This window comes from Onychostruthus taczanowskii, unplaced genomic scaffold (assembly GCF_017590055.1).
Source record: "Onychostruthus taczanowskii isolate IOZ18803 unplaced genomic scaffold, ASM1759005v1 scaffold65, whole genome shotgun sequence".
In the NCBI taxonomy this organism is placed as follows: Eukaryota; Metazoa; Chordata; class Aves; order Passeriformes; family Passeridae; genus Onychostruthus; species Onychostruthus taczanowskii.
The window spans coordinates 4,635,864-4,661,490 of NW_024504233.1; the positions used below are offsets into that span (position 1 = coordinate 4,635,864).

The window sequence follows — 25,627 nt, forward strand, 5'->3', positions numbered from 1 at the left end:
CCACCACACCTAATTATCCTTCTGTAAGAAAATTCCTGTAAATGGTTGTGATGCCCAGAGGTTTGTACTGATGCCAGAGGGGGTGTTGAGATGAACTGTGATGATCAGCAGAGTGTGAATATGGTGCTGTGGAAAATAGTGGAGATTTATTAGTCATTGGCAGTTCAGGTCATGTCTCCAGGTCGTTTTGATTGTTTGTGGCAAAAATGAGTCATTCCTATGTCTGATGAACTGTATTGATCAGTATCAATATAGCTGGGAGTTCACAAGGACTGAGCTGGTGAGTGGTGTTTTTCCATTTCTTTTAGTGTTGAAGCACTTGATTTTTCTTACTTCTAACCTTTCTGTTAGAAGGGAAAAATTCCTGTCCTTAGACTGCCTAAAAATACATGTGTCTTCCTGATTTTTAAATTGAGTAGAAATGGATCTTGCATATACAGAGCATTGATGGGAGGAGAACTGAGAATGACATGAGGGCACAGCTTGGACTTTGATGGAAGAAGGGGATGTTGTTGAGTGACTTGAAAGCTGGATGAACCTATATGGGAAAAACAAGAGAGTTGGAATTGGATGAGAAGCCCGTGAAAGAAAGGGATGGTGTGGATGAGATGAGATTGAGGGGGGACTGAAGACAAGACTGGTGACAAAACATTTAGAAGGGATGGTGCAAAAGGGGTTGTTGTTGTAGGGAAGGTATCATCTGTAAGATCTCAGGGAATGGAGTCTGGTGGTGTTCACTCATGAGTGCTGTGCTGTAAATAGAGGTCCCTAAACCCACTGGAGAACATCCCATTTCTGCTGGCTCTTACTCCTCCCAGCGGATGGCAACACAAGGGTTACCAACACAGCTGGGGTTGGTGTTAGGGGTCCCTGCTGAGTATGACCAGTGTGTGTTTGGATGATGCTGCAAAGGAAGCAATTTGAAATCTTGTTTCACTCAGTTAAAGGTGTAAAAGGCCCCTCCACTGCTTCTCAAGGATACAATGCAGGTGACAAAGTGAAAACTTCAAATTTACAGTATAGAATGAAGTTTTCTTGCATACCTCTGTTTGTTGCCTTTTCTTCTTCCTGGTCCCAAACAGGCATTATCCATTTTCATAGAAAAATGAAGTTTCATAGTTTCATGGGAGAAGCAGCTGAATACTTCTTTCTATTCTGAAGATTCATAATATACAGTGAATGCCAAACAAAGAAAGGAAAAACAAATAGTTACAGCTGGTCTTTCTCTGTTTTCTCTGGAATTTGGAGTCTCTGGAAAAAATAAACCATGATCATGTACCTAAGGCTTTTTGTCATAAAGCAACTGCAGAAGGGCTTTTGAAAGGCAGTTGAAAGCAGACAGGCTTAGTTCTTGTGTTCCTAACTTTGAAGAGCTTGAGATCCAACACTGAAACTTTTCAGTCGTGTGGTTTTCATACATGTTATGTATATAATTTATGTTTTATTTTTACAGTATTGTTTTCTCATGCACTGTCTCAGTTAGATTTTTTGATATGCATTTAAAAACATTATTAGAATATTTTTCCTCTTTGGGTGTAAGTATGAACCTAAATTTACTTAAGCAATGAAACAGTTAACCTGAAATCCTGTTGCTTTGACTGCTTGAGAAATATTCTTGAGTCCCAGAATAAACAAATGGGAATAGAGGCCATGCTCCACAGATTTTCCAGGTTTCAGTATGCATTCCAAGAAATGACCTGACAGCAGGGCAGGTTGCAAGAGCAAATTTTCTGGGGAAAAGTTATAAATCATTGCTCTATTTTCCCTTCCCCCTCTAATAAAATTCATCACGTCACATTTTGGCAGAACAACAAAAGCTGCTGTTGTTTTGGGGGCTTTCTGTAAAGGTCCCAAAGGAGAAAAAACCTATTTCTAAATCAGTGTTACAGCATTATTGCAAAGCTCTTTGGAATGACAGGGTTGGGAAATGGATCTCCCAGAATTGCCTATTGAACTTACACAAGCAAGCTGCTGCCAGACTGCAGACAGCTGGGTTGTTCTGTTGCCTTCCATTTTCAGTTTTGATCTTGAAAAACTTTCAGAAACTGAAGTTTGTGTGGGTTCATTGAATTTTACAATCCTTTAAAAAAGTTACCTGTGGAGGTGAGATCCTGGAATTAAATGGGAACTTTTCCATATACCTCATACAAAAAAGTGTTGTGTTCATCTCACTGGGAGTAGAACACTGAAATTTCTTTGGAAGCATTTTTGGGCCCAGATGTATAATTTCTAAAGTAGAACTTAAATGAGTTGGATCTTTTTGAAGCCTTGTGATTCCTGTTCCAGGCTTGTCTAAAGCAAACACAAGTTGCTCCCTAGCTGGTGTCACCAGCTGTTGCACAAACCCCAGTTCTCTCTTGGGCCACGTTACTGCAGGGCTTTGAGCAGCGCAGGCAGTTTTACTGTGATTTTTTGGGTATGTTGTTTTGCAGTCATGCCCAAGCAGCTTGCTTGTGCGCACCCTTGGTGAGGGGACACCTGGTCAGTGCTGTCTCACCCTGTGCTGGGAGCACTCAGCACGGCTCAGGTGGGACATTCCTAAGAGTGGAAGGGGAATCATTGATGAAAACCTGCCCCCACCGTTTCAAATGTGTTTTCAATTACACCCTTCACTTATTCAAACTTATTTCATCTTTGCACAAAGGTTGCTGGGCATTCATACTGTAACATATGAAAACAAGTACACTTCTGTAGGAGGCTGGAATCTAGTTTCTATCACAAAGTCACCTCTCACACACACCTGGGGCATATTTCCATTTTTTAAGCAATAAAGTAGGCAAGTAATGCACAATAAGCCAGGGGAATGAGGTTCTTTAGGGCAATGTGTTGAATTGGGTCCTAGGTTGAAGGACTTGCCCTGGAGATCCCCAGTACTGAGGGGTAACACATCAGGTTAGTTTCTTGCTGGTTTCCAAGTCTTGAACTGACATAACCAAAAGATGGCTATCCTTTACAAGATGATTCTCAATGCCAGCATGGTCAACTGCAGCTTAAAACCACGGTTCAGTATTACTGTGAATCACATTCACATTGTTGCACAAATCCAATATTACTTCAGTAGGACTTAAAAAATATGCTGCAGCTCTGTGATGTACAGAGGTGATGCAAAATCATATAGTTTGACTAACCAGGTGTGTTTCTGGGGAGGTTGGGTTGGTTGTGGTGGGTTTCCCTTGGCTGATTATCAGGCCCTCTCTCAGCCACTCACTCATCCCTTGCAGAGGAGGAATGGGTTGAGGAAGCTTGTGGGTTGAGATAAAGACAGGCAAGTCACCAGTTGTTGTTGGGGGCAAGACAAAGTTGACTTTAGGAAAATGAATTTGTTGCCAATTAAAATAGATATTCAATTATTCCTTCAGGCGGTGGGAAGCAAAGACAGGTAGGAATACCTTTTCCTCCACTTGCCCAACTCAGCTTCTCCCCTGATTCCTTCTCTCTTCCCCAGTGCCATCAGGAATGGGGTTGTGGTCAGTACATACGAGTTTCTATTGGCTGCTCTTCTTCCTCACACCCTTCCTTTCCTTCCCTGTGGGCTCTCCCATTGGGCTTCTGTCCTATCCCTGGTGTGGGAGCCTCTGTGCCCTGCAGGGACATACTTTCCAAAACCATGTTCCCCTCCAGTCCCACCTCTGTGCTATGCCTAACAGTAATTTATATTAAGTGTTTCCTGGGAAAAAAACCCTGGAAAAGTCCAGAAATAGCAATTACTCTATACAACTTGATGAGAAAATTTTCCTTGTTGCTTCATGCAACTAATAATTGATGAGCAGAAATGCCCACACGTTTGTATCCCTAATTCCTTTTAAAATTTACCTGTGGTTGTTGTGTAGAGATGTATCTAGGTGTGCTAGTGTACTCCTTCAAACACCATGCTGACCATGACTTTGCTAGTATCTTCTATTAAAGTTGCATTTCCTTTAAATATTCACATTTTAATAAATAAATCAATATGGAATCTACAAGACAGTAGAGAGAGGCATTTCAGCAGAAAATATTTCAACAGCCAGTATTGCTGATAGTATAGTAACAACAGTACGTTTCTCTTCTAGGTGTTAAAATGGGTTGAAGAAGCAGTTCAAGCCTCCAAAGTGCATCTCTTGTCTACAGACCATCTGTCCATGGCTGTAAATACTTGGCAGATCCCTTTTGATCCCAGTCTGAAGGAAGTTACAGTGTCCTTGAGCGGTCCTTCGCCAGCAATGGAGATTCATAATCCTCTAGGTGAAGTACTTTATACTTTCTCTAGTGATAGTGAAAAAAGGGAAGGAAAAATCCCTTCTGATATTTTATTTTTTTCACAGTATCCCATGTGTTTTATTTCACTTGGAGGAAACTGGAAAATTTCCTCATTCTGTTCACTTCATCTCACCTCCATTTTCTTTGTTACAATTTTTCCTTGCATTCCAGATTGCTGGACACTTTTGCCTTTCATCTGTTTTTGTATTCCCTGAACCATCATTTAAGGGTTGTACATGATGGTTGTGTTTTATGTGAAGAAAGTTGAGCCATGGTCTATCTTTTTTGAACTGGGAACAATCAGAACCAAACCTGTCTCCCCTGCCCATCTCCAGCTGAGCAGTGTGTGATGGGGAATGCAGTGACATATTTGGAGCTAATTTGTAATTGAAGCTATTTTGAACAGATCTGTTTATTATTAAGTTGATGCCCTAGGAACTTGGAATAGCACTCCAGAAATAAATTCAGATCATATTTTGTATACTCTGAATGACTTTTGCCTAAGGATATTGCTTGAGTAGCTGGGAAATATTTTATGCCCAGGATGGGATCCCTGCAATGTGGTCTTGTCTGTCCTGCACTGAGGCATTCTTGTTTACAGGAAAGAGATTGGCTCAATGTCTGTGTTCAAGCCATGACAACACACAGTCCTGGGTGCAAGTGTCAGGCTTCCCTGAAGCTGTGATCCCACCTCTTTTTGAACTTTTTGATAGATCAGCTCCATGCATCTAAATCCACAGGGTTTCACTGAAATTACCTAAGGCAAATCTAGTAGGTTTTGGAAATGGGCACTGGGACATCCCAGTCTCCACTTCTTCTTTCCCTTTAGTGCTGTGAAAGAGCCAGATGAGTTTTAGGGCTGATGATTCTTCAGGGTCAGCCTTTAGGGAGCAAAATCCCTCTATAGAGAGCCAATTCCTGCACACAATCACTCACATATAAATGAACATTTTCAGTATTCTGTCAGAGAATTATAGGGAGTGTTGACTATTGTAAATGTCACTGACTGCTAAGTAGTGAGTAAGTCAAGTATCAGAAATACATTGGTAAAAAACAACAATATTGTATTTACTCTCTGTTTTTTAAAAGCAATACTATGTTTACATCATCCTGTATTTACTTCCTGTTTCTGTTTTTTCAGGCAAGCAGCTCAGTAAGGGATCAGGACTGAATGAATTGCTAAATATCCACAACTCTGCTAAGGTAGTTAATGTCAAAGATCCAGAGCCTGGAACATGGACAATTAAGGTAAAGTTATTGCAGAACTTCTGTATGATTGTCCTGTAGCATATAAATGGTTGTATAATGATTTGCTATGTTATTTATCATAGATACTCACAGCTGAGTCTGTGTTACAGTGAGTGTCCTGTGGTCTTGTATTTAATATTGTTGTATACCTCTTTATGTAGGAAAAGCTGCATGATCCCAGCTTTCCTAAATAGATGTGGAAACAATCCTACTGGTGTAGATCTTTCTGACTGAACTATTCCATTGTAGCAGTGTAAATACTCTATAGTCATTTTTGGAGGGGAAGGCACCCGGGTGAGGCACTTTATAGGCAGTGCTGAATGGATCCTGCTGTGCATTGTCCCTGCCCTAAGCACAGAGGTGCTTTGAAAAGGATCATTAATTCACACACAGCCCTGGGGAAGCTGTTGATCCTGCTGCAGAACTGCAGCTACAAAAGCATGTTGAGCTCAGCAGCTCTGGGGAGAATTGTTTGAATGTCTGTCTAGGACTGGGAGCTTATCAAATGAGGGACAGGGACTTTTTATATGGGCAGATATGTGGGACAAGAGGGAAAGGTTTTAAACTGCCAGAGGGGAGGGCTGGATGGAATATTGGCAAGGAATCGTTCCATGTAAGGGTGGGCAGGCCCTGGCACAGGGTGCCCAGAGAAGCTGTGGCTGCCCCTGGATCCCTGGGATTGTCCAAGGCCAGGTTGGAGAGGGCATGGAGCAACCTGGGCTAGTGGAAGGTGTCCCTGCCCATGGAATGGGATGGCACTGGGTGACCTTTTAAGGTCCCTTCCAATTCCATGATTCTATGACTAAAAGTGCTAAAAACCTTTAGAGACAACCTGGTGGGTCTTAAAAATGAAAAAGAAAATGGTTTGGGTCCTGCCAGACATGGTAACATGATCCACATTGGGTCCTGAGACCTTTTCCTACAAGTCAGTGCTTTAGGATTCACTTCTGTCACTTGTTGGAGGCTTCTAGGGTGAGGGATCAGTGCAGCAAATATCCAGTGCCCGGCAGCCCAGAGGGACAGTGCAGGAAGAGCCCTGTGTGCTCCTGGCTGTGTGATGTGAGCTGAGCCTCTGGTGTGTGCCAGCACCCAAGTGCTGGCTGCTGGGGAGTCCTGGCCTCGGGGTGGGACACCTGCAGAGCCAACATTCCCTCGTGCCCAGGCTGCCACTGGTGGCATGCACTCCTGGCAGCAGGACAGCAGCCCTGCCAGGCCGTCAGGCTGCTCCTGCAGGCAGGGCCTGCAAGTTTTTTGGGGGTTGGGAGGTTTTTTTGGTTTTTTTTTCCTAAGTTCAGCATAATGCTGTTTCCAGCTCTGTGGAAAGCACGGCTAAAACATTCAAATTGATGTATTTTGGGTTAAAAAAGAAATGAAGAAAATCTCTTGAATATGTAGTTGAAATATTTACATCTAAATTTTATGAACAAACCAGGTCATGCATTTCTTTTCATGCATTTTTTGATGTTGTTTGCAAGACAAGAAAGCATCTTTCACAAATATGTATTTGCTCTTTTGATTATACTCATCCAGCCTGGGAGGAGAAACACTAATGCACTGTTTCTGTAATCCATATTCAGCTACAAATAATGAGAAGAGACTGAAAGATATTAATTGGAAAGCAGTCCTGTGGGACAAAACTAATTCCTGGTGTTTGCCTAAACACCTCCAGCTCCTAGACATGACAGTGAGAGATGTGTTTATTGTTATTAGGAAATGGTAAAATTTTATAAGGTTATTCCAGCCTTAAAGGTTGCAAATATCCAAAGGTCTGAGTAATTCTGAATAATAAAGAAAAATTATTTCCCAGTATATTTTTCTGTGGATTGTTTACTTGGCTTTAGTCACTGGCTTGGTTTATTTACACAAAGATTTTAAGACTTAAGCTTTGTGAAAATTTTATTCACACCATAAACTCCTTATACAGATGCACCAAGCTATAAAAACAGAACTTTATCACTGAATTTATCTAATGAAATTTTAACTGGCAATTAACGCTTGACACCTTGAGTTGTTTGGCACAATTAAATATTTCTTTATATCGTTAACAGCTGGCTTACATAAAAAAGGCTTTAGTGGTGCTATTTCTGAGGTGAAAGGCTAACTAAATAGAAGGAAATATGTTGTTTTAATCAAATAGACATTGATTTGTCATGGTTTCTAATGCCTGTCCAAAGACTGTTATTTAGAAGAAACAACTGTTTAATTTGAAACTCACATGCAGTTGTGGCAGAGGGGGTTACTCTGGAGTAACCTCTCCCAGAGAGCTGCAGGAATTTGAGAATGGATTGGGCAAAACTCCAGGGAAAGTTCAATGGAAGCTTCCAGACACCTGAAGGGCCTAGAAGTAGGCGAGGAGGAAAAGCCATGGGTTCCTGTGCACCTTTGGCATGCAGCACTTGACCTTTCTTTCTCTGCATAGAATCATAGGAAGTAACTTATTACTTTGATTTGTCTTCTTTAAGATGAAAGATGTGCATCAAAGCAGCTGTACTCTCCAGAACATGAAGCTCAGGCTGTTCAAGGGTGATGGATGGGTGGGGGTTGTTCTGATTTGTTTTTTGCTGGTTGAAACAGAATGACAAGGTGAGGGTACAGGGGTACCGACCAGAGGGGAGAGGTGCCTGTGCACCCTCTGTTTCCCCTTGGCTGGGGCAGAGAAGCACCTTTAATGCATAGATTTTTCTGTTGAGTTCTGATTCACTCACCATTTTCTAGTAGAGTTTGTAATGGTCAGGTCCTAACTCACAGACCACTGCCACTGCAGGCACTAGCGCGTGGAATGGAGTTGTGGATTTGTTGGTATGGTTTACTTCCAAGACAAACTGGCTCTCTTTGCTGACACCACAATTGTAGGGCCTGGATGTAAAAGCAAAGCTTTATTCGAGGCGCTTTTCCTTACCACTTTAGCAGTGAGGCTCCTGTCTGTGCTGCTGTTAGCCAGGCTGCAGTCAGTGCCTGAGCTCGGGGCTGGCTCAGCTCTGTGCAGTGCCTGCAGTGCTGAGTCCATGTGCTGGCTGTTTTGCAGACCTCGAGCAGCGGGAGGCACTCTGTGCGCATCACGGGGCTCAGCACCATCGACTTCCGGGCTGGCTTCTCCAGGAAGCCCACCTTGGACTTCAAAAAAACATCCAGCCGGCCAGTGCAAGGTTTGTTTCCACTTCAGTCCATGTTAAATAGCTTCAGGCCCCCAAAACTGAGTATAGCTCTATGATGAGCTTTGTGATAACTCTGGGGATGCTGTGGGCTGGTTCCTGGAAGGGGCTTTGTATCTGTGGGACATAAATACAGATATTCTTAACTATGCCTCAGAATTGCAGTGCTGTTTCTTTTATTTTTGGAGCCTCAGAAAAAGGCTTTGACCTAGAGGCATGGTGAGGAGTTAATAAAGAAGCTGCTTTTTCAGAAACACCTGTTGGAAATCAGTAATTTAAACTCTCCCCAGCTGGGTCTCCTCACAGCTAATAACCAGAGCTCAGCTGAGCACAATTTAGTCTTTCCCTACTCAGTAGGTAAGGGCTGGAGCTGAATGCTGCATTCATTGGGTAGTGAACCATGCAGATGGAATTTAATATTTCGTGTTTTAATTATCTGTTTTCTTTAGCACTTAAAATAGGGTGTTTCTGTTTTTCTAGGGATTCCTACCTTCATGCTGCTGAATACCACAGGGATCCTGCTTCCAGCTAGAGTGGACCGGCTGGAACTTCTGAGTATTACAGGGGAACTCCTTAAGACTTTGCCTGTGAAATACTATCCTGACAGAAAGCCCTATGGAATATGGAATATTTCTGACTTCATTCCACCAGATGAAGCTTTTTTTGTCAAAATAACGGGCTATGACAAGGATGGTTATCTTTTTCAGAGAATTTCAAGTGTTTTGTTTTCTAGTATTATTCCTGGTAAGTGACTTTAACTTGAATTGACTGTTCATTTGTCTCATCTGAGTCAGTTGAAATTGAGGTCTTGTATGCTTTTATAACTTATGCAAGTAATGTCTGTGCTGTTTCCTTCCAAAGTTCTGTCTCTAGTTCATGATGGTCAATACCTAGTAAGTGGAGCTTTATCAGAAATTGAGCTTCCCCTTAATAAAAGGAAAGGATTGGATGTGTGTTAGTAGCTGTTAATATGCTTTCTGGGGAATGTTTTCTTTCTTCAGATGCCCCTAAAGTTACAATGCCCATGAAGACTCCAGGATATTATTTACAGCCAGGCTCTGTTCCTTGCCACGTTGATAGCCTTATACCTTTTACTCAGCGTTTCACTAAAAATGGAGTAAAACTGGGAGTGGATCAGTTCTTCAAGTAAGTAGTGACCTTTTTTTCACAATGCTGCTTCATTTCCTATTTATAGCTTACGATTTCTGTTATTATTTACTGCTATGTGCTGTCTACATCCTGCTACTTCTAGTCTGTTATTTTTGGTGCTCTTCATCAGGAAAACTATATTTTATGGAGATATTGATAATATTTATATATAGAGAGATACATCTATATATGATGTACAGAGGAGAATGTACACTCTGGACATGTGATGGGATTTATAAGATTCTGGCCTAAATTCTCCTCAGATGTGTGTTCTGAAGTTATGATAAACTGGGTCTAAAAGTCTAGAAGAGCAAATGGTTTTAATTTATATTTTTTAATGTTATGCACAATAGGTAGCTAGCTTTGCTTATTAAACACACCCCTCACTCTGGCCCCAGTGATATGTAGATGACTGGGCATACATTAATTTGTTTGATTTTTCATGCCTTTCATGGATGCCCTAGAAGTATGTCCTATGACCTGCCCTAGAAACTTTAATCTTCAGAAAATCTCTCAAAATAGCAATATATGTTGGATATATCAAAAGGCTCTTCAGATTTCTGTACAGAAGAAGAATCATGTGCCCTTTCTCTGTAGGGTGAGAGAATAATAAAAAAAAAGGTTAATTAGTTAAAATACTCATAAAGTGCCCCTTTTAATTCTGTTTATTAAAACCAAAAGGGAAGTGTGCCCTAGCAAACAGTGTCAGCAGCCTCCTGTGCAGCCCAAAGCACCTCAGGAGCACACTGAAGACTAAACTCTGCATTCCCCAGCAGGTACAGCATACCCATCCTGCAGCTCCCTTGTGCACTGCTGGCAGTGGGAAATGCTGTAGCTTGGTGTGGTTTGGGTTTTAATGAGGTGCCACTGACACATAGTCAGCCCCAGCACGGCACATACTTGGGCTGCTGTGTAATGTTTTCCATTCCTTAGGTATCAAACCCCACGCTTCTCCTTGTTATTCACACATCCAGCACCGCTGATTCGGCTGCGTTTTTCTTTTTTCTGTTGCAGAGCGGATGAATGAACGCGTCATCCAAGTTAATTTAACAAAACATATCTCAAGCCAAGTATTGTTGGTCACAGTTAAATAGGATCTAATTCAGCTTGGCTTGTTTGCCTCTTATTTGTAGTGAAGTTCCAGGCAGGGTTTGTCCAGCTTAGTAGTTCCGTGCAGATTTGAACTGTAGGATTCCTCTGCATTGAATGAGTTTTGTTTTGGTGTCAAGATATCTTCACTCAACTGTTTTAATATTTATTTTAAAACCTAAACGATTTACAAGTTGAATATTGTATTTCTATTGTGACGGTTGTCTATGTGAAAATACCCTTAGAATGACTACAGGCTCAGGGTTCGTGAGAACAGACTTTGAAATGTGAATTTTTTTTTTTTACTTTGGTTCTAGAGGTACTATCAGCTGCAGTAATAATTCCTAATTTTAAATGAGTAATATATGTTAGGAAAAACAATTTGACAAACATTTCTAATAGCTTTGTCTTTCTGTATTTCTACATCCTGTGGTAGTGTAGTAAGAAAATTTGGGTTTTGCTTAATATCCCAGCGCATTTTTTACCAGCCTGATAAAGGAGGTCAAGAGCAGTAGTTGAGCGCCTCATTCCAGTGGGCAGTGGGAACTGAGCACTGTAGTGTCTATACAATTCATTCTGTATTATAAATAGCAGATCCCAACAATCCTGCAGAGATTAGAACTAGCAAAAATAAGATGTTAAATTCTGACAACAAAGGCAATTCATGTAGTTGATCAAAAGAACAATCATGATAATTTAAAAATGCACTGATAATCAACTGCTGTTTGTGATTGCTATTCAAGTCTAGTAAAATATGCAGAATATATCACTCCAAACCACGTGCTAGGAAGTGAAATTGTAGGTTTCATTTCTGCTGGTGAGCTCCCAGCTGGGTCTGGAGCAGCGTGGTGGGGGTGTCCAGGAGGTGAGGTCTGATACAACCCAAGCACCACTGTGCTCTCTGCATGACTGAGAGCCAGGGAGTCATCTGGGCTGTGGAGTTTGAGTGTTTGTAGTTGCCCAACTGCCCACACAAACAGCCCAATGAGCAGATTGCATGTACAGTAAAATGAATTTGGTAGAAAACAGTGGTGCTGGAAGGTGCTGAATTATCCCATGACATGTGCTGTGATTTGTGTGCAGTTACAGCTCCTCACCCAGTGCCCATGTGTGGAGCAGATGCCCTGAGCTGTGTGTTAGTCCTTGCTGCCAGTGTTGGTTTGATTTCTAAATTTTTCTTTAATAGTCCACCACAGGTCTTTGTTTTGCCAAGCTGTTCCATGCCCCTGGGCACATTTTCCTTTGTGCTTCTGTTCTCTAGGCTTCCACATTTGACATCTGGCATGTAGCACAAGTCAGGAAGGAAGCAGAACAGGATTGCCTAACCTCACTTTTAACATACTTTCCATGAAATAAAGGAGTTTCTCACTCATTATTTGGAAGAAACACCACCTTATTCTTTAGTGCTGGCAGTTGCTGCCATGTCCATGTGCCAGCATTGCACTGGGAAATGTCCTAGATTTGAAGTATGATATATTAGGTTATCTAGAGTAGTATGAAGTCAGAGGGAACAAGTAGAAAGCCATTTAAGGTCACCATACACTGTTTTTATTTGTGGTGTGGTTGGATTGTCTGTCTCTTGGTGCTACAGCTTTGACCTTCCATGTATATTCCAAGTGACTTGTTCCTTCTGTATCCTTTAAGGGCTGATAAATCAATCTATTCAGACAAACAAAGGGGTCATTAATGTAGTGTTTTCCTGTAATGTGGCAATGACTTGCCAAAGCTCTCACAGATACTTTGGTGCTTATCAGTTTTGTTTATGTGCCATAGCAACAGGCTATGGGGAGCACTGGGATACTGCAGAACCACTGGTTTGCTCATTTATGTTGTCCTCTGTGTGTCTGTAGCACCAGAAGTTTATAAAACGTGGTTTTGTATCATGAGAAACTGAGAATGTTTGTTTTGAAGCACATGTAAGCAGCCTGCATAGCTACAATTTTATTCCCTTCTTGCTTTCACATTGTGTGTGATCCCAGCATGGTGCTACTGCCCAATAGCCTTGGCCTTTCTGGGATCCAGAGAACACCTGCAGTGGCTCTCTAGATTGCTGTACCTGTGAGTTTGGGAAGCTCAGGTGGGAGGATGAGACCTTGTTGCCATTGATGGTAAGAGGCATGGGTTTGGTAACACACACTGGCTCTACACAGAAACTTGCTGGCTTCAAAGAATGTCTTTTCAGGTGTAAATACAACAGAGCACAAGCAGCTGAGGGATGACAGCACGTACATTGCCTTTGGGTATTGTGTGACAATGCTGACTTGTTAAAGGTTTATTTTTTGGTATGCAGGTGGGACATTCTGCAAAATCTTAGGAGAAAATACCATCCATAAAGTGACATCCAGTTTGATTCGTCAGAGGGTCTGTCTTGCCTCTTAATGATTGTGAAACTCTCCTGTGTCTGCAGTCAAGAAACCAAGCTGGTGTAGCTCTTGGTTCCTTGAGGGATTCAGTGGGTGCCCTTTTCTCCTGCAGGGAATCATCCAGCATGAGCTGGGACATTGCCCAAGTGTCTGTGTCCGACGAGGGCTTCTATGAGTGCGTGGCCAGCAGCACTGCGGGGACAGGACGCGCACAGACGTTCCTCGATGTGTCAGGTGCGTCCCAGCCGCCCTCTGGGGGGAATTGCTTGGGCTAGAACACTTAAGAAAAGCACTGGTAAAATACATTCCCAGTTTTATGTGTATTTTTAATTACTGTGGTTTTCTTCACCCATGTCCACAGGTGAGCTGAGCTTTAGTCAACAAACCTGTTTTAAATATCAAAGTTGGTTTGGTTTTAGTTCCTGCTATCAGTTTGGCTAGCAGAATAGATCTGACCTGTAGAATCTAAACCTTAAATCTCAGACTCCAACTGTTCTCATTTTGATTTCACTTTGTAGCAATTCTACGTTGGCTTGATTGTATATATGCGTTGTCTGATAGACAAGGAAGTAAGAAAGTTGTGTTCAAATTTCTGCTTTTTTGCAATATAAAATTCAATAAGTTATTGGAAATCTCATCTATTACCTTGAATTTCTTAAAAGTGGTAATAAAGATGAAGTAAAATGAATGAGGTAAAAAACGGGGCTTATCAAAAAGATAATTTTGAATAAACAGTAGGCTTATTTCTGTCTGTGGGTGGATGGATGACACCCCTGCCCGTACTATAGCAAATTTTGTCACTTAATTTTTCACAGTTGCAGTGCAGACAGAGTGAGAGGGAAAAGTAATTTCTGGTTTGTAGCAAAGATCCATTCTATGCAGCCTTGTGTTGGTATTGATCAGATATGAGTCTTGGAGCAAGTGAAAACTCTTGCTGTGAGCTGGAAAAACACTGGAGCAGTTAATCTGTGACAGGGAGGAACGGGAGAACTCAGAAGAACATTTTCAACTCAGGATTTAATTTAATGGCTTGAAATTAAAGTTGTCTTGCCTCTTATCTCTTCCAGTAGCTGCTCCAGGTGGATTATGAGTCACAGAATCACAAAACAGTTCAGGCTGGAGGCACCTTTGGAAGTCACCTAGTCCAATTCACAGCTGAAAGAGAAATAGCTTCCAGGCTTGATTATGTTTTTCAGGAACTTGTCCAATCAGTCTTTGAATGTCCCCAAGGGTAGAGATTTCACAAGTTCATGGGCAGCCTTCAGTGCTTAAGTACCCCCACTAGGAAAATATTTTGTATGTCTGGTCAGAATTTCCCCTGCTTCATGCTGTGAACAAAGACTCTTGTCTTTCTTTTCCCTCTCCTCTGCCCTGAGAACACTCTAATTGTGTATTCCCTAAGACTGCCCTCTCAGTAGCTCAAGAGAGTGGCTCAACAACCCTTCACCTTCCCTTTTCCAGGCAAAGATGTTTCTTTCATTGTACTATAAGCAAATTCTAAGAAAACAGTATGATAGCATTGATTTTATGCAAGGTAAAGTTTGTAGAGAAGGAGTCCTCTTGGACCAGGGGATGAATTTGAGTAGAGGAACATCCTTTTATTCACATGAAGCAGTGAGTAGAAGGGAACAGTAACGTCTGTGCTAACCCAAGTCCTGGTTCTAGAGCACTAGTTTATATTTTAGCCACAAAATTCCTTCAAGCAGAAAGGATATTCTCAGATGCTTCTCTCAAGCCATGGCTTGCAGGGCAAGCAATTGTGGACATAAAGATTACCAGTCTGGAAATTGCAACCATTTGCCTCATCAAAGAGAAACGTGAAGGAGAATCCTGACCTTCTTCTTGTGATGTTGGTAGCACTTGTAAGCCAAGAGTAATAAGGGGAAAATCCCATATGCCCTCGTTTACAAAGCACAAGAGATGGCCTGGAATTGAGTCACTGTGTAAACATGACAATTTGTTCTGTTCGGAGCCCTGCAGAGGATTAATGGGAGGGAGATGCTTTGAAATCCTTGTGTACAAATATTTGCAAGAAAATTACTTGAAATTTCTTCTTGAAGCAAAGTAAACAATCTTTTCAAGTGGTCTTGGTTTACCCAGCTGACAGGCAGTATAGCACAGATAATCCATTCTGGCAACTGTTGTGTGAAAGGTACTGGAGCTGTGCCAACGTTTTCTCATTTCGCAGAAAGCGAGCACTTGAGTTTGACTCTTACTCCTATTAAATCTTTAAAATGTCAAACAGCTCATTAGCTTGTGCAGCACCCTAATGAAGGGCCAGTGAAGTGCTGGGGGATGGCTGAGTGTGGGCAGAGGCTGGGGTAGTCCAAAACTTGTGTTGTCCCACTAGACTGACAGTCAAAAGATGGGGATTCCAGTCCTGTACTGGATTCATCTCTCTCTCCTGAGTTTAGGTAATATATTTGATGATAGGCCTGTGGAAAGCAGTAGAAGACTTATTGTTTCTCACAGACACCCCAAACTTAAAAGTACAGGGGAGAAATTCGCTTCAGTAAGCAAGTGTAGCTTTCCCTGACTCTCCTCTGCATGGCTTAAAGTCTATGGATTTGGCAATGGGGGCGATTGCTGTCAGGACTGTGTTTGTAGGGAGGCAGAGCCGCACACCCAGCACACAGTGCAGGGATCCAGCACTGAGCTTGTGAACCTCATCTGAGACCCCCCAGGAGACCTTGAGGAGGAGGATTTATGGCTGGTTCTGGGCTTAGGAGTAACTTCAACCCTTAATAAATACTGATTTTTTAAAATTTTTTTTTATTCCCCATTGTCCTTGCCTTTCTTAGGATAGCTGTGTTTTAGTGTGTACTGATAAAGATTGGGTCTTGCTCTCACAGCTGTCTCATTTCTGCACAAGCATCCCTCTCAAAGTATTATTTATTGCAGAGTTCTCTTTCTTCAAGAACCAGTATGGGGAAAACCAAATGGAATATATGTGATATTTTAAATGGGAATGCATAAAGTCATAAATATTTTGTTTTCTTTCTTGAAATGTTACCCCCTTGATCAATAATATCTCAAGGAGGAGCAGAATGACTGCTGCTACTTTAGCTATCTCTGGTTTCAAATTTTAATTTCAGTAGAAAATTACTGCATCTGCTTTTTTCGAGGAGCATGTACAACTGTACAGATGGGTCAGGTAGAAAGCAGATAACAAATACTGGGAGTTACAACATAAAATATGTACAGGAAGAGATAATGAGATTCCCAGAGATTTGAGTGGAGTGAGAGTTGAAGGATGTTTTACATAGCTGCAGGAATCCCTCCTGCCTGGCTGCCAGAGCTTCTCCCATGTACCTAGGGACACCTGGTGTGCAGCAGCACAGCACTGCCTGAGGTCACTGTGGGCTCCAAGAGCTGGGGCTGGGACCCCAGGCCCCCCAGGAGCTGGTGCCACTGACATGGGGTTCCTAAACCCCTGGTCTGACTCCAGCAGCTGACACCCAGTCTACTCACACCAGTCCCCCAGTAGCTAGCACTTAATATTTGCAGGGATACAGAGAAGGGACAGGGACGGAGGTTACCCTGGGAGACTTAAAGAAGGGATTTACTAGAGAGAGAGGACAAGCTGTGCTGGTCAGGCCAGGGCTGGGGCAGACAGGACATTAGCTGGTAGTGCTTTGCAGGGCACAGGCCCCTTTTATGTCCCTTCCTACCTATTCCTCCCTTTCCTCCTCTCTGATTCACTTCCATGCATATTCCTTCATGAGTTTTCCAGCTGCCCTCACCATAGCAGGGACCTCGGATTTGTGTCCTTAGCAGCTGCACAGCCTGGGCTGGCCCCTCTGTGCAATGATGCTGGTAATTTCTGGTGCCCTTCAGTCAGCACAAGGAGGAGGGGCTGTTGGCATCTGTCTGTATACTGTGTTTGTTACCTTCCCTTTTCTTACCTTCATGGGGTCCTTAATCAAATAAGAGTATGGATACTTTCTCCTTCCACATTTTTGTATAGAATCCATCATGAAAAAAGCTCAAGTTAGTGGTGTTAACTTGGTTCCATTGTTGCTGCTGGAAGAATTTCCTGCTAACATATTTTTTTTTTCATATACAACCTGTAAAAATCTGCTGCATAGCTCAGATGCCACCAGGTGGGGTCACACCTAGGGCAGAGATCAGACTCAGAGGCCTGTGGTGGTCTTGTCTCCCTCCCTCCTCTTGCTGTCACTGATCCCTTGTTGGCTGTGCTCAGAAAACACAGAGCTGCCTCTTCTCATACAGGATGTGTATTTTCAACCTACAGGATGGGGTAGTTTGGATCTAGACCAAGTGTGTCCTTGTGATGTGAGCTCCTGGCAGGTAGCTCAGCATCAGAGAATGAGGCTGCTGCCCTGGGTTCTGTTTGTGGCTTAAGAATGGCAGTTGAAACAAAATATTAAACATAAATTATGAAATAACTCAATTAATTAAATTATTTAACACCTAATGTATTAGATAAATATTTTAATATTTAAATATTACAATTTGTTTTGTTCTGTAGTGTGCCTAGAGTTGTTTATCAGGAACGCACAAGTGCTGAAAGGTTCCCACACACATGTCTCTGACTGTGTTGCTGTCCGTTCGCGCAGAGCCCCCGCCCGTGCTGCAGGTGCCCGCTAACGTGACGGTGGTGCCCGGGGCCGCGGCGGTGCTGAGCTGCCTGGTGCTGAGCGCGGGCCGCTACAACCTGACCTGGCAGCGGCACGGGCGCGACGCGCGCCTGCAGGACCCGCTGCGCCTCCGCGTCCTGGCCAACCTGTCCCTGGAGCTGAGGCCGGCCCGGCTGTCGGACGTGGGCAGCTACAGCTGCACTGCTGCCAATGAGGGCGGATCTGCCACGGCTTCTGTCTTCCTCACCGTGCAAGGTAACGGCGGGATGCGGGGCTCCTGTGGGACCAGGCTGCCCGCAGCCTTGGACAGGGCCATCCCTGGAAATGTCCAAGGCTGGATGGAACTCGGAGCGACCTGGGGTGGTGGAACGTGTCCCGGCTCATGGCAGGGGGTGGAACAAGAGGGGCTTTAATATCCCTTCCAACCCAAACCATTGTGTGATTTCATGAAAAATCAGTCAGAACTAAAAAAGGCAGCATGAACAAGACCAAACAAATCTAGGTCTGGACTTTTGCTGTATACCAGGAACAAATACAAAAGGAAAAAAAAAGTATGAATGCAATATTTGGTATTGGAGCAAATATTTTGAAGTACTGCAGGATTTTTTTTTCTATTTGCCTTGATTGTGTGGAGGTTTGAACCTTGGTTCTTTGGTGCCTGTCTATGGGTGAGGAGAACCAGAACTCAAAATCTTACAGAAAGAAAATTATTGTCACTTGTAGGTGATTCCAACAGATGTCTACTTGCGATGGTGCTGGGCCATGTTCTGTGCAGAGAGGGGTACTGTCACTAATTAATTTTTCTGGACTAATTCTAGTAATTTATTAGGTAGTGGAAAACTTAGAATTATGGAAAATAAAATTTTGAATGGAATAGCTTGACCTAAGGTGCTCCAAAACACAGATGGAAAATGGAGTTGTAAAAGTTATTACAAGGATGTCATTTTTCCTACATTAGTTACCAAAGTAGAGTAAGTAGGTGTGGAACCACTTGTGTAGGGCCTAGTACAAAATACAGCAGAATAAAGTGTGGATTTTCAATATCTGTTTGAATTATTAGATTATTACTAGATTGCTACAGCAGATTTATAACTTAGTTTCTAACTAACTTACATTTCTCTAACCTAAATTTTTAACAAAGCTGAAAGGAAAAAAGTAATGAAAAAACCTCAACCCCCATGCATTTGGAATATCTAGTTTTGAATTGTACAGTATTTTTCCATCAAGACACTCATTCAAGCATGTCAAAGGCATCAAGAGAAGTGCCTCTCTCTCGTTCATCTCTTCCTGGATTTAGGTTTTCCTTCCTAATGTCTGTATCTCAGCTGGGAGCTTTAATACACTGACTAAATTGCTTCTGGTGGGTTTTTTTTCTAGTAAATCTAACAGAGTTTTACTGCTGCCACAATAGAATATTCAGTTTCAAATCCCTTATATATGTGGAATGATCATATCAAATGGTTGGGAATTACATTTTGGCTGGTCCTGGTAGTGCTGACAGCTTTCAAACATGTTTGAGAGAGCCCTCTTGGGCAGCTCAGACAGCCTTAGCTGAGAGTCAGAGTTGAGTTTTCTTTATTTTTTCTAAAGGATGCTTAGAACAAAATAAATACATAAGAAACACTAAGCTGCAGCTGAATTCAGCTTTCTGCAGTAGTGCCTGCCTCTTTTGTTTGGAAAAAGTAATCTACTGCCAGCTTTCCCAATGGCTGCATGCAGGAGCTGAATGGTGTGTGAAGGGTTTGCAAATACTGTTACTTGTGATCATTTTAATTTGCCTGGAAAAAATGATTTCCATCAGATTTTTGGGAATACTCAGTGTGTGATTGTCATGTACAGCTTGCATGTAGGGCCTGGAGTAGTTTTCAAAAAACAGTTTTTCTTCGGCAGTAAAGAGTAAAGGGTGGCCAGATGTAAGAGCTACAGCTTTATGGGCTTGTCATTATTAACGTGCCAAAGAAGGAAATTTGAAGTCTTGTTAATTAATGGAGATGGGTCCGTGTTTTGTGTAGTTGTAAGTAATTCAGAACGTCAAATTAAATTAATCCTGAAACCCTTTATTGTTGCTGAACCAGCTCCATGTAGATCTCTGAATTTCGGGTCATAAGAGAATAAACATTGCTTTCATCCCCATTTTCTCTCTGGGGTTGAGTTAAGGCAGAGAACAAATGTTGGTGGCTCTAAAAATAACCTAGCATCTGCTTTTCCTGCTGAAGGGGGTTGTAGTAAATGCTTGTTTTGAAAGTGTTGGGTTTGATGCTGCTGTTTCTGAAAGGGGGCATTGATGTGACTCCTGTGCCAGCATCTGTGCAAATACAGCCTGGAGTCCTTGTGGGGCTGACTTTGTGCCCCAGTTGTGTGCTCTGTGCTCAGGAGAACACACTGTCCCCATCCTCTCACTGCTCCCCATGACCAGGACATAGGTAAGGCACAGCCCTGTGTGAAACTCGGGCCTCTCTGTAGGCTGGGGGTGCTGCTCAGAGCACTCTGGAAGGTCCTGGAATGCAGTTTGGTAAATCCCGAGGAGTTTTGATGTCCATTGAGTGCTAGGACTAAAAAGTACGTGCTCAAATTTGGAGTTGTGCAAGAGTGGCTATGTAGTGTAAGGTACTCAAGTCCTCCCATCAGATTGGTCTTGCATAGAAACATAAATGAATTTATGAGGGGGTTCCTTACTTTTTCAGGTGCCTAGAGGACTATGTTGCAGCTGTGTGAGGCTGGACATGGGCCAGGACTGTGGAACATTGGTGATCCTATGTGTTTTTCAATATGTTTCTCACTGATGACTGAAATTCCATGAACATTTAAACATTTTCTTTCTGATTTTGTTACAGCCTGGTAGGTTAAATATGAATTTACGATTTTCATATTTTTTAGCCTTAATATAGCATGTGGTGGAAGCCTGATGTTTTGTTTGTGGTGTTTTTCATAAATATATCTCAGTAATATTGATTTTTGGGGGAAAATGTAGGAATTTGGGTGCTTTCTTAAAATGAAAACAGTGTGCATGGTGAAGAGATTGATTTGTGGTGGCTTTTTTGTTTCCTTCCCCTTGAACAATTTCAACAACACCGTTAATCCCCAGAAATTTGGGTGATGCTAAATGTGATTTTACGGTAATCTTGGTTTTTCATGTGTTCTGCTGTAAGAGCAGACAAGAAAGGGATTATCTTGATTATTGCAACTTTCTTTTCCCTCTACAGCACAGCTGTGTAATGGGGAGAGACTTTGGCTTGTGTTTAGGTTGGTATTAGTGGAGATGTTTTGAGTTAGTAATCTGGGCATTTGATGAATTCCAGCATTGGGTTAACCAGCAGGGAAATCAGCATTCAGGTGCATCTTTTATCTGAATGTATAGATGAAATAAAATCATACATGTGGTAGTTACTGTTCTGTCCACACCATGGTGGGTTTCCTTCACCTTATTATTTAAAAACATTCAAGTGCCTCTCTGGTGTCATCATCACTGAAAGGCACTTTGAGCACCTGCTTGCAGGGAGCACTGTTAAACAATGCAGTGTCAAGCCACACCTGCAGGAACTAAGCAGATTTATTATGTGTTCCACCTGCCCACAAGAGAAATCAAGTGTCCCTACCTTTGGGCATTGAAGAATTGTCATTGCTGTAGTTAGAGGTGTGCAAGTGCTGTTTGGCCGAGCTAAGGGGTGACAGGAGTCCTGCTGTCCTGCTCGCTGAACAGCTGCCTTAGATGTGCAGTGGGGGAAAGTGGGTCCCTGTGCTGCCTGGGGGGCATTCACCTGGGGGACTGCTGGGGGCATTTCCCAGTGCCCAGAACTTGAATACAGCTGAAAATAAAAAAATAGCCCAGGAGACAGCACGACTGACTTGGCTCAACAAAGCAACACTGATACTCAAGTACATCCCAGGCAGGAGCAGAAACCAGGTCTGGATGAACACAGTGGGACTTGGAGAATCAATGTGCTAATATCTGGAAGAATTCCAGGGAAGAGACTGTCCAGATGGATAAAAGGAGAATTACCTTCTTGGCATAACTCAGAATTTTTTCTGCTCTTTTCTCTGAAAAATACAGAGTGATGAGCAAAAGACGAAGCTCCAAAGATGAAGCTTGGTGCTACTTATTTTGTAGCAGCCAGTTTCATGTCTCAACTAACTTTATCCATGGGTGTGGGTCTTCTTGCCACTGTAAGACTAATTCATACATACCACAGAAAGTCTCGATTGCCTAAGTGAGCTGCTTTGGTGCTCATTTTTTACCGAGAAATGTGTCTAAGGATTATGGAATCACAGAATGGTTTGTGTTGGAGACACCTTAAAGCCCATTCAGTGCCACCCTCTCCATGGGCAGGGACACTTTCCACTATCCCAGGTTGCTCTAAGCTCTGTCCAAGCTGGCCTTTGACACTTCCAGGGGTGGGGAGTCCTCAACCTCTCTGGGTTAAAAATGAATTCATTCTGTTGAGTTCACCAATTGCTTTTCTAGTGAAAACACCCCTGAAATCCATAACATCGTTTACAATTGTTTACATTGCAGATTCACTTCTCCTGTGCTTTTATGTCCGCACATTTATTGTGACTTTCATTCTTATCTCTCAGGTTATGTTCTGAAAATTGACCCACCTGAAGGTTTGTGGGTTTCATTGTCCAGTAGTCTGTTTAAATTTTATAGAAGCAAAGAATGGTGTGTGTTGGAAGGGACCTTAAAGCTCATTTTGTTGTGACCCCTGCCATGGGATCAGAACACCTTTCACATTGCTCATTGTCTGGTGTTTGTCAAAATTGACTCTGTTTTTTTTAACCCCATCTCAGGAAGGCCAATGCCTGAATTCTGACCTAATGCCTCTTATAAAGGTGGCTTAGTCTGAGACTTTAACTGTGCCAGTGGAAACAAGTGAGCTCTGACTTTCATTTGATTACTTTCTCACCATGGAGCTGTTTGAAAATGGGAATGAAGTTATTATCATAACCTGTGTTTTCTAACAAGATGTTTTTAACTGCTGTTTTTAATTTCTTTTGGTAGAACCTCCAAAGCTTGTAATATCACCCAAGAACCAGACTTTTATGGAAGGTTCTGAAGTGTCCATCAGGTGTTCTGCCACGGGTTACCCAAAGCCAACGGTTGTGTGGACACTCAATGATATGTTTATCATTGGCTCCAGCAGGTGGGACTTGAAGTTGTCTCAGTTTATTTTAATATCATATGTCAGAAAGAAGGTTTGAATAGTGCCAAAATATTCTACTACTTCAACAGGAGTCTGTGAGTTTTGGAAATAGTACCTCAGTCTTTACTTTGACAACTCTTTAATTGCAATTACCTCATCTCTAACAGAGAAACACTTCAGTTCTCTTCTCCAGGAAGGGAACTCTTTTTTACAAGATTAATTTATGTACTTTTCACAAAATGTAGTGATCCTTCTCCAGAAAGGGAACTCTCTTTTTTTACAAGATTAATTTATGTACTTTTCACAAAATGTAGTGATAGATATAATAGTGCTAAGAGTGTTTATCATGACAAAAAAAACAACACAGAAACACCTATTTATAAACCATCTGCTCTTGCTGCTGTGCTTGGAATGTGGATGTAACCATTGTTCTTTCTAACAATTTTGCTTGGTCCCTTGTGTGTTCCCAGGTACAGAATGACCCCAGAAGGCACCTTAATCATAAGAAAGGCAATTCCCAGAGATGCAGGAATTTATGGTTGTTTGGCAAGTAACTCAGCTGGGACAGAGAAACAGACATCTATCCTCACATACATCGGTAAGTGAGAAAAACTATGTATTAAAATTTAAAAAATAAACTAATTCCTCATCAGGGAGGAGGAGCTGTTGACCCTGGAGAACATACTGGTAGAAATTTCAAAAACCTAAGATATGTTGAACAGCTCACAAATGTCCCTTTTGTTTTCTGTTCAAACCTGAGTAGTATTGTTAGGTAGTATTTAGAGCTTGATGTTCTCTCTAGAAAGAGATCTTTTTAGGTTAAAAAAACCCCTAAAACAGGGTCTTACTATGGGATAGACTGGGAAACCTGAGTGAATCCTTTAGAAAAGAAATTGTGTTTTTGTATCAAAATACTGTGTTAAAATATTGATAGCAGAGCATTAAACTGTTTTATGACCAACATCTGGCTGGAGGAGGAGTATGATTTCATGCTTGTACTTTCTGCATGGTGAAACTTTTCTGATTTTGTCCTTATGTTTTCTGTACGTTCTGCATATGATTCAGGTGCTCTGGACCAGACTTTACTTTTCCTTGTTTCCCAGTATTTATCTTCCACTTTTAGGTGTGTTTGATTTTTAATGTAAACATTCTTCCATATAACAAGAGAAAATTACAGTCTTTCATGTTTTATATCTTAAAAATTATCTATACTTTGGGTGAAGAGCTCTTTTTTTCTGTCTTGTTTCTTTTTAGAGGGCCCAACATTGACCGTAGTTCAGAGTGAAATTCTGGTTGGTCTTGGAGACACGACTGTTATGGAATGTAAAATGACTGGAATCCCACCCCCTCAAGTGAAATGGTTTAAAGGTGTGCTCATTGCTTGGTGATTGAGTAATTTATTTAGTAGCAATATTTAGAACAATGATCTGGAAGTGACTTAATTTCTCTCAAGAGCATTATGTTGTATTTAACCAGTGACCGGCCTGTGAAATTCTCTAAATCTAGAAGAAATGGCATTGACCTCTAGGGCATAAGTTCCTGCTTCTCTTTAAATATGGTGAATTAACACACTGTAATATTAGTAATAATAATAGTAAAACAAAGCTGAGCCTCCTGCCTGCTTATATAAGGTTCGTTCTTTCAGGGCATGTTTAGCTTCATGCTACAAAAATCTCAAAACAGTTTTCTATAGCCTTTATTGTTTTGTTTTCATGTAGCCTCTAATTAGGAAAGGAGGAATACAGCCTGACACACTGTCCTAATGCTGATCTCTGCCCAGAAATACTTGGGTTTGTCTTTGCCTTGTGGCACCAATAAATAAAAAAGATGTATTTAATGTAGTAATGAACTTTTCCTCTTGGTTGAGTGGGAGTCAGAGTTCTCATCTGCTGATTTCATACAGCTGTGTTGTGAGCTAACTCAAACTTGGACACTGTTTTGTGGGGATAATTTTGATAAATAAAGGTATATATTTGATATAAACAGTTATATTGCCTTTTTTCTATCTGGACTTAGGTGACTTAGAGTTGAGGGCATCAGCATTTCTCGTTATTGATGTTCACCGGGGTCTTCTGAAGATCCAGGAAACGCAAGACCTGGATGCTGGTGACTACACGTGCGTGGCCACCAACGAGGCAGGGAGAGCTGTTGGCAAGATAACTCTGGATGTTGGCTGTAAGTAGTTAAAACCTGCATGGGGCACACTCAGATTGCAGAGTTTGTGTACTGGTCAGGGAGTGGTGCCTTGGCTCCCTGAACCTTTCTAACAGGTCTCGGTGTGTGCTGGGAACACCTTTTGGTGGTGTTGGTTAAGCAGTTTCCTTGTCCCATTTGGATTCCAGCTTGGAATGACTGAATGGTTTGGGTTGGAAGGGACCTTAAAGCCCATCTGTTTTCAGCCCAGTCTTACTTCTTTTGCAAAGTATAAAAGTTATGGGGAGGAAGAGAGGCACAGGAGGAGGAAGCTGTTAAAACCTCAACCTAACAAAATATTCAAATAGAGAATTAATTACAGAAACTTGAGTTACTATGTGAGGTTATTGTAATTTAGCCCTTCTTCTCCTCCTTTCCTAATTCTTTCCATCTGCCTGTGGCCTGACACATTGCATGCTGTTAAATGTTCCTGTCAGGCACGTCTGCCTTCTGAA

At 41.9% G+C, this 25,627-nt stretch overlaps 1 protein-coding gene across 1 annotated transcript in view; it reads left to right on the forward strand.

Annotated features, from left to right (window-relative positions):
* The window catches only part of HMCN1 (hemicentin 1), a 165,486-nt gene that overhangs the window by 39,175 nt on the left and 100,684 nt on the right, over window positions 1-25,627 (forward strand). The window contains exons 5-15 of the mRNA XM_041420752.1: window positions 4,050-4,221; window positions 5,378-5,484; window positions 8,510-8,630; window positions 9,117-9,380; window positions 9,638-9,782; window positions 13,350-13,471; window positions 17,818-18,093; window positions 22,838-22,979; window positions 23,450-23,577; window positions 24,234-24,347; window positions 24,996-25,154. Of these exons, the coding sequence (XP_041276686.1) occupies window positions 4,050-4,221; window positions 5,378-5,484; window positions 8,510-8,630; window positions 9,117-9,380; window positions 9,638-9,782; window positions 13,350-13,471; window positions 17,818-18,093; window positions 22,838-22,979; window positions 23,450-23,577; window positions 24,234-24,347; window positions 24,996-25,154 (1,750 nt within the window). The remainder of the gene's footprint in view (window positions 1-4,049; window positions 4,222-5,377; window positions 5,485-8,509; window positions 8,631-9,116; window positions 9,381-9,637; window positions 9,783-13,349; window positions 13,472-17,817; window positions 18,094-22,837; window positions 22,980-23,449; window positions 23,578-24,233; window positions 24,348-24,995; window positions 25,155-25,627) is intronic.